Source organism: Epinephelus moara, chromosome 24 (genome assembly GCF_006386435.1).
Source record: "Epinephelus moara isolate mb chromosome 24, YSFRI_EMoa_1.0, whole genome shotgun sequence".
NCBI classification, from domain to species: domain Eukaryota; kingdom Metazoa; phylum Chordata; class Actinopteri; order Perciformes; family Serranidae; genus Epinephelus; species Epinephelus moara.
The window spans coordinates 18,508,750-18,522,983 of record NC_065529.1 but is presented as its reverse complement, the minus strand read 5'-3'; the positions used below and the strand labels follow the sequence as shown (position 1 = coordinate 18,522,983).

Genomic DNA, 14,234 nt, shown 5'->3' with positions numbered 1-14,234 from the left:
ATATTTACTATGGCTGCACTGTTAGATGTTTACAAAAGCTAGAAACAGCAGATAAAAACTCAGCTCCACTGAGTGCGTATTTATTAGTGTCAGTCAGTGTCACAGTGTCAGGGGTCTGCTGTCGCTCACATGGCAGGATGTTGACATATCTGTTCTTTTCTTTATTCTCTTCCTTGGAAGCAGCGTCGCACGATGCCTGGATGGGACACACTGGCAGCGCCTAAACACACAGAGAGAAAAAAAAAGGTTTAGATAACAGGGAGGAAGAGCAGGCGGATGCTTATCGCTTTCAAATCTGTCTGTGTAACCCTGCACACCACTTCCTGTTGACTTCATCTTTTTGTCTGCTGTGTGTCTAATGCAGATCCAACCACATGTGATAACACACAATTTTAAAAATATTTTTAACTAGAGACATGTCTATTAATATCCTGGACGTTAGAACAGTGGAAACCACTTATAGTGTTCGTGGTTACAGTGATCAGCTGCTTACATGGATCAAAAAGCTTGGGAAAGAATCATTCCTATTCAAATCCCAATTAAATCATTCACCTATAGTTATCAGGTATTTTGCTTACAGTGTTCATTTTGGGTGTTTTCATAGCCTACATGACAACATGTGAAAAACAATGAAGGCAATAGTTTTTTTAAAATTATTATTTCACGCCCATGATACTTGCCGCTGCATGCACATTGGACTCATGACAGGAAAAAGATTTTCTCTCAATGAGAAACATTGTCTCCTTAAAGCTTATGACTGTTAGCAATGGAGACAAAATGAATGCGCACAGGGAAAGCACCTATGGTTTAAGCCACCCAATCGTCAAGTGGATTGATAGTGCCCGATCACATAATGCCCCTGTAACAGCTGTACTAAACTTCGACACAGTCAATAAAATTGAGTAAATGGCTAAACTGTGTGTTACATTACTTTAAAATGAATATACAAATTTAAATTACATAGTAATCTACATAGGAAATACAGAAAAAAATTGGTTAAAATAACCATCAGCCTATAGTCATCAATCTGACAGAGACAGACATAATTAGTATAAGCAGTTTCCACTGTATTTCAACTGTGAGCTAACTATTTATTCACTACTTTTAGCTAACTCTTGCAACTTTTTTCCCACAAATTTTGGCTGATTATTTTAAATTCTTTGTCTTCTGTTGGCAAACAAATGTATCCATCCACTTTAGCTAACTATTGAAACTTCGATACAAGCTCGCTAACTAGTTTATATGCACTCTCAGGCTGCAGAGAGGTACATAGTGCAGTCAGTCTCATGTAGCTGGAAGCTTACTGGTTATTATATGTATGAATGTATTTAAAAAATCAGCATCGCATTAATTGGAAATCTTTTTTGGATGGTTACTAAACACAAATCTGTGGATATATTACTTTCATTTTTTTTTAGTTTGTCGATCTTCTCCATAATCTCTCCGCGTATCCCCTGGCGACTAAAACAACCCAATGGGCTACACATTTGCCTGTTTGCCTGCCTCACTTCATTAGGCTACAGGGATGTGGGTTAAAGGTGAAGTCTCAGTCTCAGTATGTTATCAGAGGGTGTGTGTGTGTTTGAGTGTGCCATACATTAAACTCCTCCCTGAAGAGCTTATTGTCATCAGCCATGCGACGGTTCATTTCTTCCTCAAGTTTGTCGACAGGGAGGGGCGGGTACTTCCTGTTTGTGCTGGGCGAACGGGCCAATAGCGGGACGCTCTGGAGTTCTGTGCCAGCGATCAGGAAGGGAGGAGGCAGGGGTGAGGAGAGGAGGGAAGGAACGGGAGGGGTGAGACAGGTGGAGATAAAGACATGAGAGAGGAGGGTGAGAACATGAGAGTTGGACTGTCTTACATCACTGGCTTCATCATTTGGTGTCATCTCTTAAGATGCCCACCAGAGGGCGATGCGATCCAACACTGTGACATGTGAGGGAGCGAACTGCAGCCCCTTGTTGGTTAGGTAATCACAGTGAACAAAAGCCTTCTGCCAACAGTCAACCAGTGAAATGTTATCGGCCGCCAGCCGGGGGAAGTAAGATCAATCAAATCTTATCAGAGGCAACTCAGAGTAACAAGTTTGGTCAAGCCGGCTGTGCATATTTACTGACATGATCAAAAACAAATAAATTAGCACTCAGAGTTTATATAGTCATATGTGCCTACACATACAAAGCACACATCGACACTGATGCATGTGTGGGCGTTTTACCTGTATCATCTGATCTGCCATTAGTCAGTCTGAAGGAGTTTGAATGGCTTCCTGCCTGCTTGTACTTCTTAAACCTGTCAATCAACACAGATCAAAGTGCATATTAACACGCACGCACGCACGCACAAACACAAACATACATGCACAGACACACACACACACAAATAAACACACATTGCTGTAGTCTCACAGCTGAATGCCAATCAGTCATTGCCATGGTAACAGGAGCACCTAAGGCCTTCACCACAGGTCTCCAGCTAGTGTGCAGTAACAACCGCACTTCACTAACCTGAGCATGTAGAGGATGATGATGATGAAGATGATGACCAGCAGAGACGACAGGGCCACCATGACCGCAATAATCGCCATGTCATCGGAATGGGTGGTGTCTACACCAGGGATGAAAGAAAAGGGAGAATAAATGGTTTGAATCATGCATTTGATTTATAAAGAAACTCAAAGAGTGTCTCAATACTTGAGGTGAGTCAGTGTTTCGGTTTGACACCAATGCCAAATTCCGTTGCTATTACTAAATTATTCTCTTGGTACAACTCTCCACACTCAAAGCGTTATCTGTCAAATGTAGATGTTTAATTAGATTACTAATGTAAACTATTTATTAAGCAATGATACAATATACACAAAACACAAAAGATTGGTTTGACCAACATTAATGTAAATCAACGAAGGCAGTCACTGCACGCATCCAAGACAGAGTCTTATGACCACCCACAAAACCACAACAGAACAAGATATGACTTGTTAATTAATAAGCTTCAGAGGTGCTTTCAGGGTGGATTTTTTTTCTTTTTTCGTTTGGACAGAACGAGGCTCAGTTTTTTCTCTGTTTTCAGTCTTATGCTAAGCTAAGCTAACCACCTACTGGTTGTAGCTTTATATTTAATGTGCAAACATGAGAGTGGTACATGTATATTGTTAAGGGCCTGTGTCCACATAATGTTTTTTACTGGCACAATGTCTTTTTTTTCCAATTGTGACAAATAGAGAGAAAGGGCACCTTTTTTAAAGAGTGCTCTGGCTTGTTTGTGCAGCTCATGCAAGCACTTCTGGTTGAAAATCTCAGAACTTTTCAGAAAGGCTCTGGTGTTGTCACTGCAGCTCCTTAAGTAGTCTGAGTGGGTGGAAGTTCGCTGCAAAGATCAGCCTCTCATTGGGCGGAACGAGCCACCCGCTGAAGTCCCGCCCTACCACCTCCGGTTGCAGTTTTCAACACGTCCTTTACTAACTTTTGCAGTGTTTGATCTTGCGGGGATGTAGCCATTTTTCTGCCATGGTTCGCGTCCTGTAGGTGATATTTTTGTGGGCGTGTTACACCAAAACCTGTTTCCCCCCGGCAATATTTTTTGCAAGCGCACCGTTGCTGTGGCACCGCCAAGAACGACTGTGATTGGTTGAAAGAAATACAAGCAGCCGGGGCGTTTTTTTCTCCAATCTTAAAGTGAGAGTCTGCCCAGCCAGACCTTTCTTTTCTTGAGAAAGGTCTGGTGAGCGAGACTACTCCTTAAGCTACCATATAACATGTCTGTCCGAACCCATCACAACAAAGACAGAAGGGAGCAGATCGGACGAAAACTATCACCGTACCCGTTGTACGCTTGTCGTTGTCCATGTAGTCAACCTCTCTGTTAATTTAGCATTACAATAGCTACCTAGCAAACATTAGCATCAAGAGATACAAACCCAAACCCACATGCAGCACATCATTTAAAAAAAGTGCTGGGAGCGCTATATTTTTTTAAATCAAGCACTGAAATGAAGCAGTCCCCAGCGTCCTGCCACTGCGTGTCTGCTGAAGAAAAACCCTATGTGGACACATGTCCTTGCTCTGTTGATTGACTAACCAAATCATTTACTCATAATTTCAGCTACAATTGAATATATGTCTAGTGGCTGTCAAAGGAAATTATCAAAATGATCATTTATACGTCAAATATTCAACCCATGTTTCATTAAATTTGTGAAAATCTGTTTTTCTCACATGCCTCCATGGTTAATGGAGAATGCAAAAATGGCAAACATTTTTGATGAATTGGAGTAAAGGAGGGCCACATTTAACAGTAGCAAAACTATATCAAAATATCTGTTAACAAACTCTCACACAACTTGTGCAGTATAATCCAAGTCTTATTTATACATTCCACATGCTTGCCCATGCTTGCTACTTGAGTGCAGGAGTGTTTTAAATATACAGTTTTAGCACAAATGCATGCATTTAAGAAGTACTGATCATTTGACTGGATAAATGAGACTTGGATTATACTGCATGAGTTGTGGAGAGTTTGTAAACAGATGTTTTGATATAGTTTTGATGTTGTTACCTGTGGTCCCCCTTTATCTCAATTCATCAAGAATTTTCCCAGTTTTTGGATTCTTCGTTCACTGTGGAGGCATGCGAGAAAAAGAAAGTTTTCTTAATCAACTCAAAGTAACACGGGGTCAGTAATTAATATAAAAATTATCATTTTTTTGGATGAAGTATTCCTTTAAAGTCCCAAAAAACGCAGTTTTTCTGAAAAGACAGATTTTCAGCTCGCTAACATGATAGAATGTGGGTAGAAAAATAAGCCAAAGCCGTAAAGTGACCTTTGCCTCTTTCAACACCAGCCTGCATCTTTCCTCTCTATAACGGTTGTCGATGTTAATATTTTATTTGCCTTCTGAAGAAAAAAACAAAACAAATGGAAAAGCAGAGAGAGCAACAGGGTGTCCTTTGAAGCACGCAGATAAATCACAGTTTAACTGAGGGTCAACCCTCTGCTTCTATAACTGGTTATACCCAAGGTGATATGATGGTGAAAAATACTGAAAGATTTAGGATGTTTGCTGTGAATTCTATATCAATTATTTAGAGAGTAAATATCACAAGCTTTCTTTTATAAACTAGAAAGCATGTGATGCTACTGACTGGTGAAAAAGCACTATCGTCACGTAGGCTTAACACTGCAAATTAGATATTACATGGACCAAGTTATCTATTCTTTGTGATGTGTCCAGTAGATTACAATAGCTGACCAATTTGTCTATGTTTCCACCATGCCCACGAGTTGAAGGCAAGCCTATAGTCTTCCTGGTGACCTTTCACTGCTGCAGTTAACACAAAAGACATGAGATTTGCCTGAACAACAACAGGAGTTTGTTGTACAAAAAAAAAACTGGCTGCCGTTTGTGTGCTGATGACTGGCCTGCAAGACACATGAGGCCACAACAAAAGAAGAGATCTGTCTAGAAAACTGTGCCATGGTGGTGACAATGCAATGACAAAATCAGCTGTTCCATGGACCGACTCAAAATTCAAGAAAGCTCTTAACGTTGCGGACAAAATATGCGGCAAAGAATGCATCATTTGACTTCATGCTCCATATGCACTTTCTGGGGGGAAGTAGTTTGGAACGCCGCCTAGTTATGTTGCATTTTCAGGCACAATTCCCAGGATTTTTCAGTGTTCTCCCTTGGACAATGTGTACATTGAACAGGGCAGGAGCACAACAGGCTGTGGGTATCATGTGGAATTGACACAGACTTGACGGATCTAATGCCATCTAGAACTGCTCACAGCTCTCCACACAAGGTCCACAGACAACCAGAGGGGGACAATAGAGAAATTACATAACACCTACCAAATCCAGAGTGATTATCGTATATAATGGACACACTATATTAGCAGTGCAGTATGTTTTTAATTTTAACCAAGAGTGAACTAAACTACCACAGCTTAAGTCCTCAAACACATTTTCTAAGAATTTAAGTACCAAAGAAGTTTGAAATCTTGTTTAACATGCAGCAGGATGATTCAGAACATTCCTGCTGTTATTATACTTCATAATAAAAACCATCTCTCCAAATCAATCAGTGACATACAATAGTGATTTGTGTATTTCTCTATAATCACGTAATATGAATAATTAATGTAAAAGAAAAGGGTGTGGGTCATGTTTCACTTACAAGGATATTACTACAGTAGGATGGTCAGTATGCAGACATAAAGCTGCTTTAAAGTGAAGCTGAATTACACTTGTAATTTCAAGAATTATCTTCAGTATTAAAGGGTTAAAATAATGCGAAAACCTCAACTCAAAAGCAGCATTTTATAAAATGACGATACATAGAAATCCTCTCTCAACACTGTTTGTTGTCACATTAAAATAACAGCTTTTGGCAGCATCTGGTTTGGTGGTACTCTCAATCTTGTGGATGGCTGGTCAAATGCAAGTATGTCACGTCAGGATATTTCCAGCGCTGCTACAATGGAGTCTAAAAGCAGAAAAGTGTCCGACTATCTAAAATATTAAAGGTCGACTCTTGACCAGAAAGCTCACTTGCTCGCTCTTTCTAGCTGTTGCTACTGCTTTGACAGGCTGCATGAATAACACACGGCTAGATGGAGCAAAACAAAAAAACACCCTGACACTCTCATGTGGTTATACACAGTCTATGATGTTAATGTATTATGATGAAGCTTTGTTTTGTTGATGTATCCAAAAGTCCCTTAACCTTTTGTGTACGTCTACTTTAGTTAGGCCCTGTTCACACTTAGCATTAAAATGTGTCTTGGATGATCTGATGACAAGTGGCGGCTCTAGGTTCATGCATGAATGCACCCGAAATGTGTTGAGAATTCAAACCAAATTCAGGAGGGACACATAAGCACACATTAAAAGGACTGCCTTGTCATCTTTTTTGTGTGCAAAGCAGGAAAAACATCCCTGACACAGCTGTATACAATTGTTCTCCCAGTGACAAACAACTTGGATCAGAAGAACTGCCACTGCAGCCACAGTCACCAAGGCTATTTTTTTCTGTTAAGCAACTACAGTTCTGCCTCAGCTAAAATCAATTAGAAGCAATGAGGGTTGGATGATTGCGTCTATTTTTATATTGTCCAATTGTGGTTACTCAAGATCACCAAAAGACATGCACTATCTGCTTTTTGATATTTAAGCATCGTACTTGTAAGCACTGACCTCTCAATTTAAATTTGCAGTTGTCAATTTTAATTATGTTTTGCATTTCTCAGAGTAAGTGATGAAGTTAAGCTACTGGTTATCTAAATTTGATTATTGTCAACTGCTTATGGGTGAATATACACATATCTGCTATTAAAATATTTTTATTACTTTTGAATTCAAAAGTTCAAGTCATCAGTTAGAGGCCCCTCAGTTGACTGAGATTCTTTAAGTCAAGAGGTTGTTTTTTGCTTTTTTTGTCGTCGTGCTGTATACCGCTGGGGACATTTCAGTCTCTGGATTTGCAGCAGAGTGAGTACTCCTAGCTTTCATGCTGCTCTTCAGCACAGGCAGCTGCAAACCCAGACCAAGGTGAGTCTTAAGCCTTGTTTAGATAGGAATTGTAAAATTTGCAGGAAAGCCCAATCAGTCTTCTTTCAGCATTGGCAGTATAAAAACAAAATCGGGGAATGCGGCAAAATGCCGCCTACCTATTTTTGTTTATACAGAATGCGCCTTTTTCGGGGCAATGGGGGGCGTGAGCAAGTAACAAAACGTTTAGCTCAGCATGTGACGTAACCAGTGACGTGGTAGGGAAGCCGTGGCCAGTCAGTCTTTCGGCGATTCTCTCTTAAGTCGGCCCGTTTCTCACCGTCCCCGTCATCTGACGGTTAATGGCCTCTTCGTTTGCGAGGGCAAGGAGGGCGCACAATTCCTTGTCTCCCCAGTTGCTCATCTTTACAGTGGCTGTCAGGTTTGTGTTTCCCTCTTGCTACTAGCTGCTCGCTAATTCCTGCTGTCAGCTGTTTCCTGTTTATCCACCGCCAGTGGCTTGCACGTGAGGCGTCATCAACAGCTCCTCCCACAAGTCTTCAACGGCCCCTCCCGTTGCGGAAGGCCGCCTCGGTCTGTTTAAACTTAAAGGGTTCCGTCAATATGACTACCCTACGAGGCGGAAAATTGGCCCCCCTGGATCAACTCCGGCTCAATCTGGCTCTCTGCGTCTAAACGCTTGCAGCTTGCCGGCAACGGCACAACACTTGCGGAAAATCTGTCACAGAGGCAGCTGCACACAGGAAGAGAGGCATTGTCCGTTCAGGCTCCGAGATAACGTTATCTTGTGCCTTCTGCTTAGAATTGAATTTAAAGCTCACAGAAACTTTATACGATACTGTCTCTGGCTTTTGTTTGATATCTAGTGATGGCAAAAAATGTTGCTGCACATTTCTGATTTGACGTTAGCATAGTTAGCATGCATTAGCTCGTAGGGCTAACTTGGCATGTTTACTATATTACATAAATGTCACTGGCACCCTGACCATTCAACCGAACCCTGTTGCCGTGGCTCCGTGTCTGACAGAGCTTTAAAATAATAAAACCTTTGAGCTAGTGGTTCTCAACTGGTGGGTCGCGGTCCAAAAGTGGGCCGCTGGTGCACTCTGAATGGACCGCAAGTGACTCACAAACGTGTCAAGTTTGTAAAAAAGTCTCAGTGAATTTCCACCACAGAGCTTCTATTTTAAAGTGCCGTTTCCTGCTGTAGAGTCAGTGACTAACGGGCAGCTACTTGACAGAGACAGCAAACTAACTCGATGGCAACCTGGTTTGTATTTCACGTGTCACACCAGAAACATCTCTATCTGCACAGTAGGGTGCAGATTCTTAGTTCTACAAATAGTTAGTTAAAATCGCCATAATATTGGCGTAGGAAAAACAATCCCTTTAATCAATATATGATCTGACCCCCAATGCCACAAGTCTATAAGCAGTAGGGTTGGGTCAGTATGAGAAAAAAAAATGGTCCGGTTTTTGTAAAAAAAAAAACAAAACGCCTCAAGTCGGTAATACCAGATTTTCGCCACTTGGGGGCGCAATTGACTCATTTAAAATAAAAAACGACCTTAGGACAACAGAGTGACCGTAACAAGTTGTTTCTTTTATTCCTTACAAATAAATTTTGCAGCTTACTCAATCAGTGCAAACAAGGGTTGCCTCCTTCGTCTGGCTCAAAGCCAAAGTGTTGCCATAGTGGCGCATTCCTTGATTTCGTCGAGACTAAATTGTCCGCCATTATCGACTCCCCGTCACTATTAAACAAACTCCAGGCTACAGTAGAGGCGCATGCGCACTCGCACCTCCTAGCTCAGTCCCCGCCCCACCCCCCTCTCTCTCCTGCTTGCTGTGCGCTTGGTGAAGAGGCAGACACTGGTGCTCACAGACTTGGGCTTACTATAAGCGGAGCGGACTACGTGTAAAAATGTCCGTGAAAAATCCCCGCAATGTGAAAAATACATGCCGAACAGTCTTTTGTGTAACACTGGTGTGCGGAGCGAAGTCCGCGCAGTCGTGCTTTGCGCGCACAGGGCTTGCAGACGTCCACTTTTACCGGGCGGACCTCCGCGACGTCCGCTCCGCGTACGTTCTGCCCGAGTATGCGGTCCGGTCGGTCTCAAAAAATAAAACCCGGTCCAAGATGGAGTATCGGACCGAACTGGTATTACCGAGAACCGACCCAACCCTAATAACCAACAAAGACAAACCTGACAATGACACAATCAGGAAATACCTGGGTGTGAGCAGTGCTTTTGTGATTTCCCAAACCTCTCTGAATGAGAACGCTAACTTACAATCAGCTGCAGGTTTCATGCACAGACAATGAATCAGATAGCAATACGCATCAATGATATTAACCCTGTATGACTGTCCAAAGGTGCTACATGTTTAGTTGGGATTAGACACAATCCATTGGTCTTTAACTTTGGGAATGGTGCTTTAGGGTGGATATACCCACCAAAGAAGTCAAGACAGGTTATATGTTCTCACACTAAATAGACAGACACACAGTGCCATGAATATAAACCAACACTCACCATGTGGGCTCGTGTCTGAGGTGAAGCCCATCCCAGGTTCTGTGGTGGTCTCTGGCTCCACACTGAATAAATCCTCATCAGTGTAATCTGGAGTCGGGGTGTCTGGAGGAATGGCTGTGGTCTCGTTGTCTCCCCCCGCCAGGGTGGGAGGAGGGGGAGGCTGAGTGCTCCGTGGTGCCAGAGAGGCATCACTTGGAGCTGGAGATGTGGGAGCAGGGACTGGTGACAAACGCCTGGAGCCATTGGGACCAGCCCCTTGTACGTCCTCCTCACCAGCTGGGCTTGTGGTTGTTGTTGTTGTTATTGTCGTTACTGGGATGACTACTGCGGGGGCGAGCGTTGTGCGTGGGCCCATGGGGGCTTGTGTGCGTGCAACTGTAAAGTTGAGGAAGGGTGCAGTAGGGGGGTCTGTGGGTTTGGCAGTGATATTCGGAGGACCTGGAAGGAAGAAGACAGCAAAGTATAATGTATTTTTCACTGTAAGCCATTTAACCTTAAATAAAAAGGCGAGTAAGGAAAGGAATTTGATTTAAGTGAACATGGTTCGTACTTGTGATGGGGACATGATCCTGGGCTGAGGCCCCGAGGGCTACACCGAGCAGCAGGAGCAGGGGACACACACCCATTCTGCCCTACATGGATGAAGCGCAGCAAAAAGGGACAAGAGGGTATTAGTCAGACACAGCCTCAAATCTCATTGAATCAATAACAAAAGTTACTGAACCCAAGATCAAGAGATTTGGGGTTTATGTGTTGTATAATCAACTATTTATATTTTTTAATTTTCTATCCTAATCCCACATGCTCATTTTTGGAAGGTAATACTCTTACATTTGAAATGAAAATGAAATGCTTGCATAATGTTGTGCATGATATGTGCCGCTTACCTGAAGAAGCGAAGTTGGCATCAATCACTCATTCGCACAGCGTGGTCCTACAACAAACAGAAGATATCATTGTTATTTTCTTGTGCTTTAACAGTCTATAAAATAATATAGCATTTATTTGCTGTATCTTACTCAGTATCAGGATGAATAAACAGGACCGCCTTATTCTGAGATGGAAATATATGGTCTATTCAGAGACACAGGTGCACGCTGACTACTTTCCCTAAAATTATTTATTAGGGCTTGGCAATGATTCAGTATTCAATAATGTCCAGTAGAATCATACAATGGTAATGTCATCATAAACTTTTTTCTTTTTTACAAATGTGTTTATTCAAACTGATGATAAAATTGCAGTTGCAGTTTAATTTATAGAAACAAAAAATGTGTTATTGTTGCACTGAATTCAACCATATCGCCCAGCTCTTCTCTTTTTGCAACATCTTAAAAATGTGTTGTGTGTGTTAAATGTGATGCACTCGTCACCAGGAGCATGACCAAAACAGAATTAGTGTCACATCTAAATTCCTGCAGTGACAATGAATCAGCACTGAGGATGCTCCTCACCCACTGATATGGAGAAGACCAAGTGGAAGCCAGAGGATAGACAGACTTGGAGAAAGCATGACGGCGGCTGGGAGGTCAGCCTGGCTCATTGTTAGTCCTCTGTATAATCCCAGAGGCCAACAAGGCCGTTGTCTCCCTGACTGAACTGTGATAATCCCTGGACCTAATCCCGTGGTTTTGACCCTGGAATAATCCAGCCCGTCTGCCTCTGTTTACACAGACCCCTTCAGCACTGCAGCGAGCCAAACACTGCGGCGCTACCACACACAAACCGATGCTTTACATCAGAGATTATTGCATCAGTGGGCAGAGGATAAATTGGGTGCTAAAAGCTCTAATAGTGCCAGCTGCCAATCTTCTGGTGTTTTTTTTTTTAACTGAGCTCATTCATTGCAGTGCTTACACTCTGGTTTTAGCAGAGCGCTGTTTGGCGCTGACTGCAGCCTGAAATGGGGCATGATGAACAAGTTATGTTGTCAATGAGGATGCTATTAACCTACAAATCCAATTGTTGCTATCCCTCTCTCTCTGTCACCCATCCATGCATCCATTTAACCTGCAAATGTCTGCTTCCAAAAAACAATTCATGCCTCCAGCAAAATGGACAATGGGACAATCTAGGCAGAGTTTATCAACATCTTTCAGTGCACACTACCATTATTTTTGAAAACTTTCTTTTGACTCACGTTTTAAAGAGAAATAAAAGCAGGATGTGCTTTTGTTCTTTTCACAGACGTTTTAAATATGACGTGGGCTTGCATCACACTCATCTCTCTTTAAATTACAGCTGGTGGAATCTGATTGTCTCTAGGGTTGCAGCATATGATTATTTCATTATCAATTAATCTGCAGATTATTTTCTCAATTAACTCATGAGTAGTTTTGTCTATAAGATGTTAGAAAATGGTGAGAAATGTCCACCAGTTTCCCAGAGCCCCAACGTGACGTCTTCAACAGATGTTCAGTTAACACCTGTCAATGACTGATAAAACAAGCAAATATTCACATACGAGTGCTCTCTGTAAAGAGATACCAGCATATGAATGCACAATGCACACACAAAGGACAAGATTTTGGTATTAGAAACATTCTGGTCCCCTTTGTAGTCAGAGTGGTATTGACCAATCATGGTTAAGTGACAGGTTAACAACTGTTGTGGCGAGGCGGAATGCATTGGCCGAAATGTAATCTTGAAACCCATCGCCTACAGTCTGATGATGATTTGGCTTTGTACAAGCTTTTCTTAAAGTTTCTCTGTATTCATATACATTTATGGAGATTAGCTGAAATTAGCCTTGGCCCGGATATCTACTTGCTACAATGGAACTCCTGAAATATTGGCCACTGCCCCAGAGGCTTATCATCGTCAGGCTGACACCTGATGGGTTCCAAAACTGATATACGAGAAGCTGGAAATACAGAATTATGGCTTTTTTTCAATAGAAAACTACAAAAAATTTATTCAATGATTGATTACCAAAATTGTTATTTTTTTGTCAATCAACTCATTCATTCATCAAATAATTGTTACAGCACTAATTATGTCCAACCATCTCAAAGAAACACCCTTTACACACTCAGGGCACCTTTCACAGTTAATGAGATATAGATAGGTTGTTATTTTGGTACCATAAATTCATATAATATCAGATACTTTAATTCTGACAGATGTGACCAAAAAAGCAGCATGCACTATGGTCGCACTGTGTCTTCCTGTACAGTTTGTCCAGACTTCTGTGAAGTCATATTTAAGTGCATGTTGGTTCCTTCCTTTCATGTTGGGTCATATAGACATAATACAAACCCCTTGCTAACCTAAAAACCACATCACAACTAGGGCTGCACAATATATTGTTGTTGTTTTTTTTGTTTTGTTTTTTAAATAGTCATTGCAGTGTCAGCTTGCACGATAAACACAATGCAAAAGATGTGATGTCATCTTTTTTTTATCGGTGCCTTTTGTGTTCAATTTAATGTTCGATTTGTTCAATAGAAAAAAGTTGGAAATAATTTCCTTTCATTTTTACATTCAACAAACAATTCATTGTATTGTAGCAGAATAACGACGGCAGCAGAAAGGCTGAGTACACTTAATTCACTTAATTATCAGTTTATCGTATAGTTATCGCAATATTCAACCAAGTTATCTGAGATTGCCTACTTTCCTAATATCTTGCAGCCCTAATCACAACCCTAAACCCTAACCTCCTCTACCCTCTCCTTCTGTACTCATTAAAGGGAGTGACTCAGCTATAATGGGCAAGCACAGTGATCTGCACTACTTAGTGTGAATTTGCATTGTAGGTATCTGCGTATTAGGCTAAGTTCGACATGACAGACGAAGGCAGGTATGCTCACGTCAACCGTTTTCTTAATGAAGCATGACTCATTGTTTTCTACCCAGAGAGGCTGGATGATGTGTCACTGTGTTGGTGGAAGTGATATAAGCTGGTCCTGTTGCTAACCTTCACTTCACAGATGCTGCAGGAGCCCGAGAGGATTTTATCTAGAGACTGTAGACCCAGCAGGACAACTCCCTAGAGATGCATCTTAATGTGTTTTGGCCTCCTGAGAAGCAGCAGTCTTCCTGTGTGTGTATGCGTGTGTGTGTGTGTGTGTGTGTGTGTGTGTGTGTGTGTGTGTGTGTGTGTGTGTGAATGCAATTCTTTTTTCAACAGACTTATGTGTTGGTAGGGGACATCATTAATTTAAGAGGTACTGGGCAAGT

At 41.7% G+C, this 14,234-nt stretch overlaps 1 protein-coding gene across 1 annotated transcript in view; it reads right to left on the bottom strand.

The window, feature by feature from the left end:
- Positions 1-14,234, bottom strand: part of ptpra (protein tyrosine phosphatase receptor type A) — a 40,215-nt gene that overhangs the window by 14,356 nt on the left and 11,625 nt on the right. Inside the window, exons 2-8 of the mRNA XM_050038480.1 lie at positions 10,940-10,986; positions 10,603-10,684; positions 10,053-10,490; positions 2,508-2,607; positions 2,219-2,292; positions 1,598-1,734; positions 130-220 (exon numbers count right to left, since the gene is read on the bottom strand). Of these exons, the coding sequence (XP_049894437.1) occupies positions 130-220; positions 1,598-1,734; positions 2,219-2,292; positions 2,508-2,607; positions 10,053-10,490; positions 10,603-10,684; positions 10,940-10,960 (943 nt within the window). The 5' untranslated portion in view covers positions 10,961-10,986. The remainder of the gene's footprint in view (positions 1-129; positions 221-1,597; positions 1,735-2,218; positions 2,293-2,507; positions 2,608-10,052; positions 10,491-10,602; positions 10,685-10,939; positions 10,987-14,234) is intronic.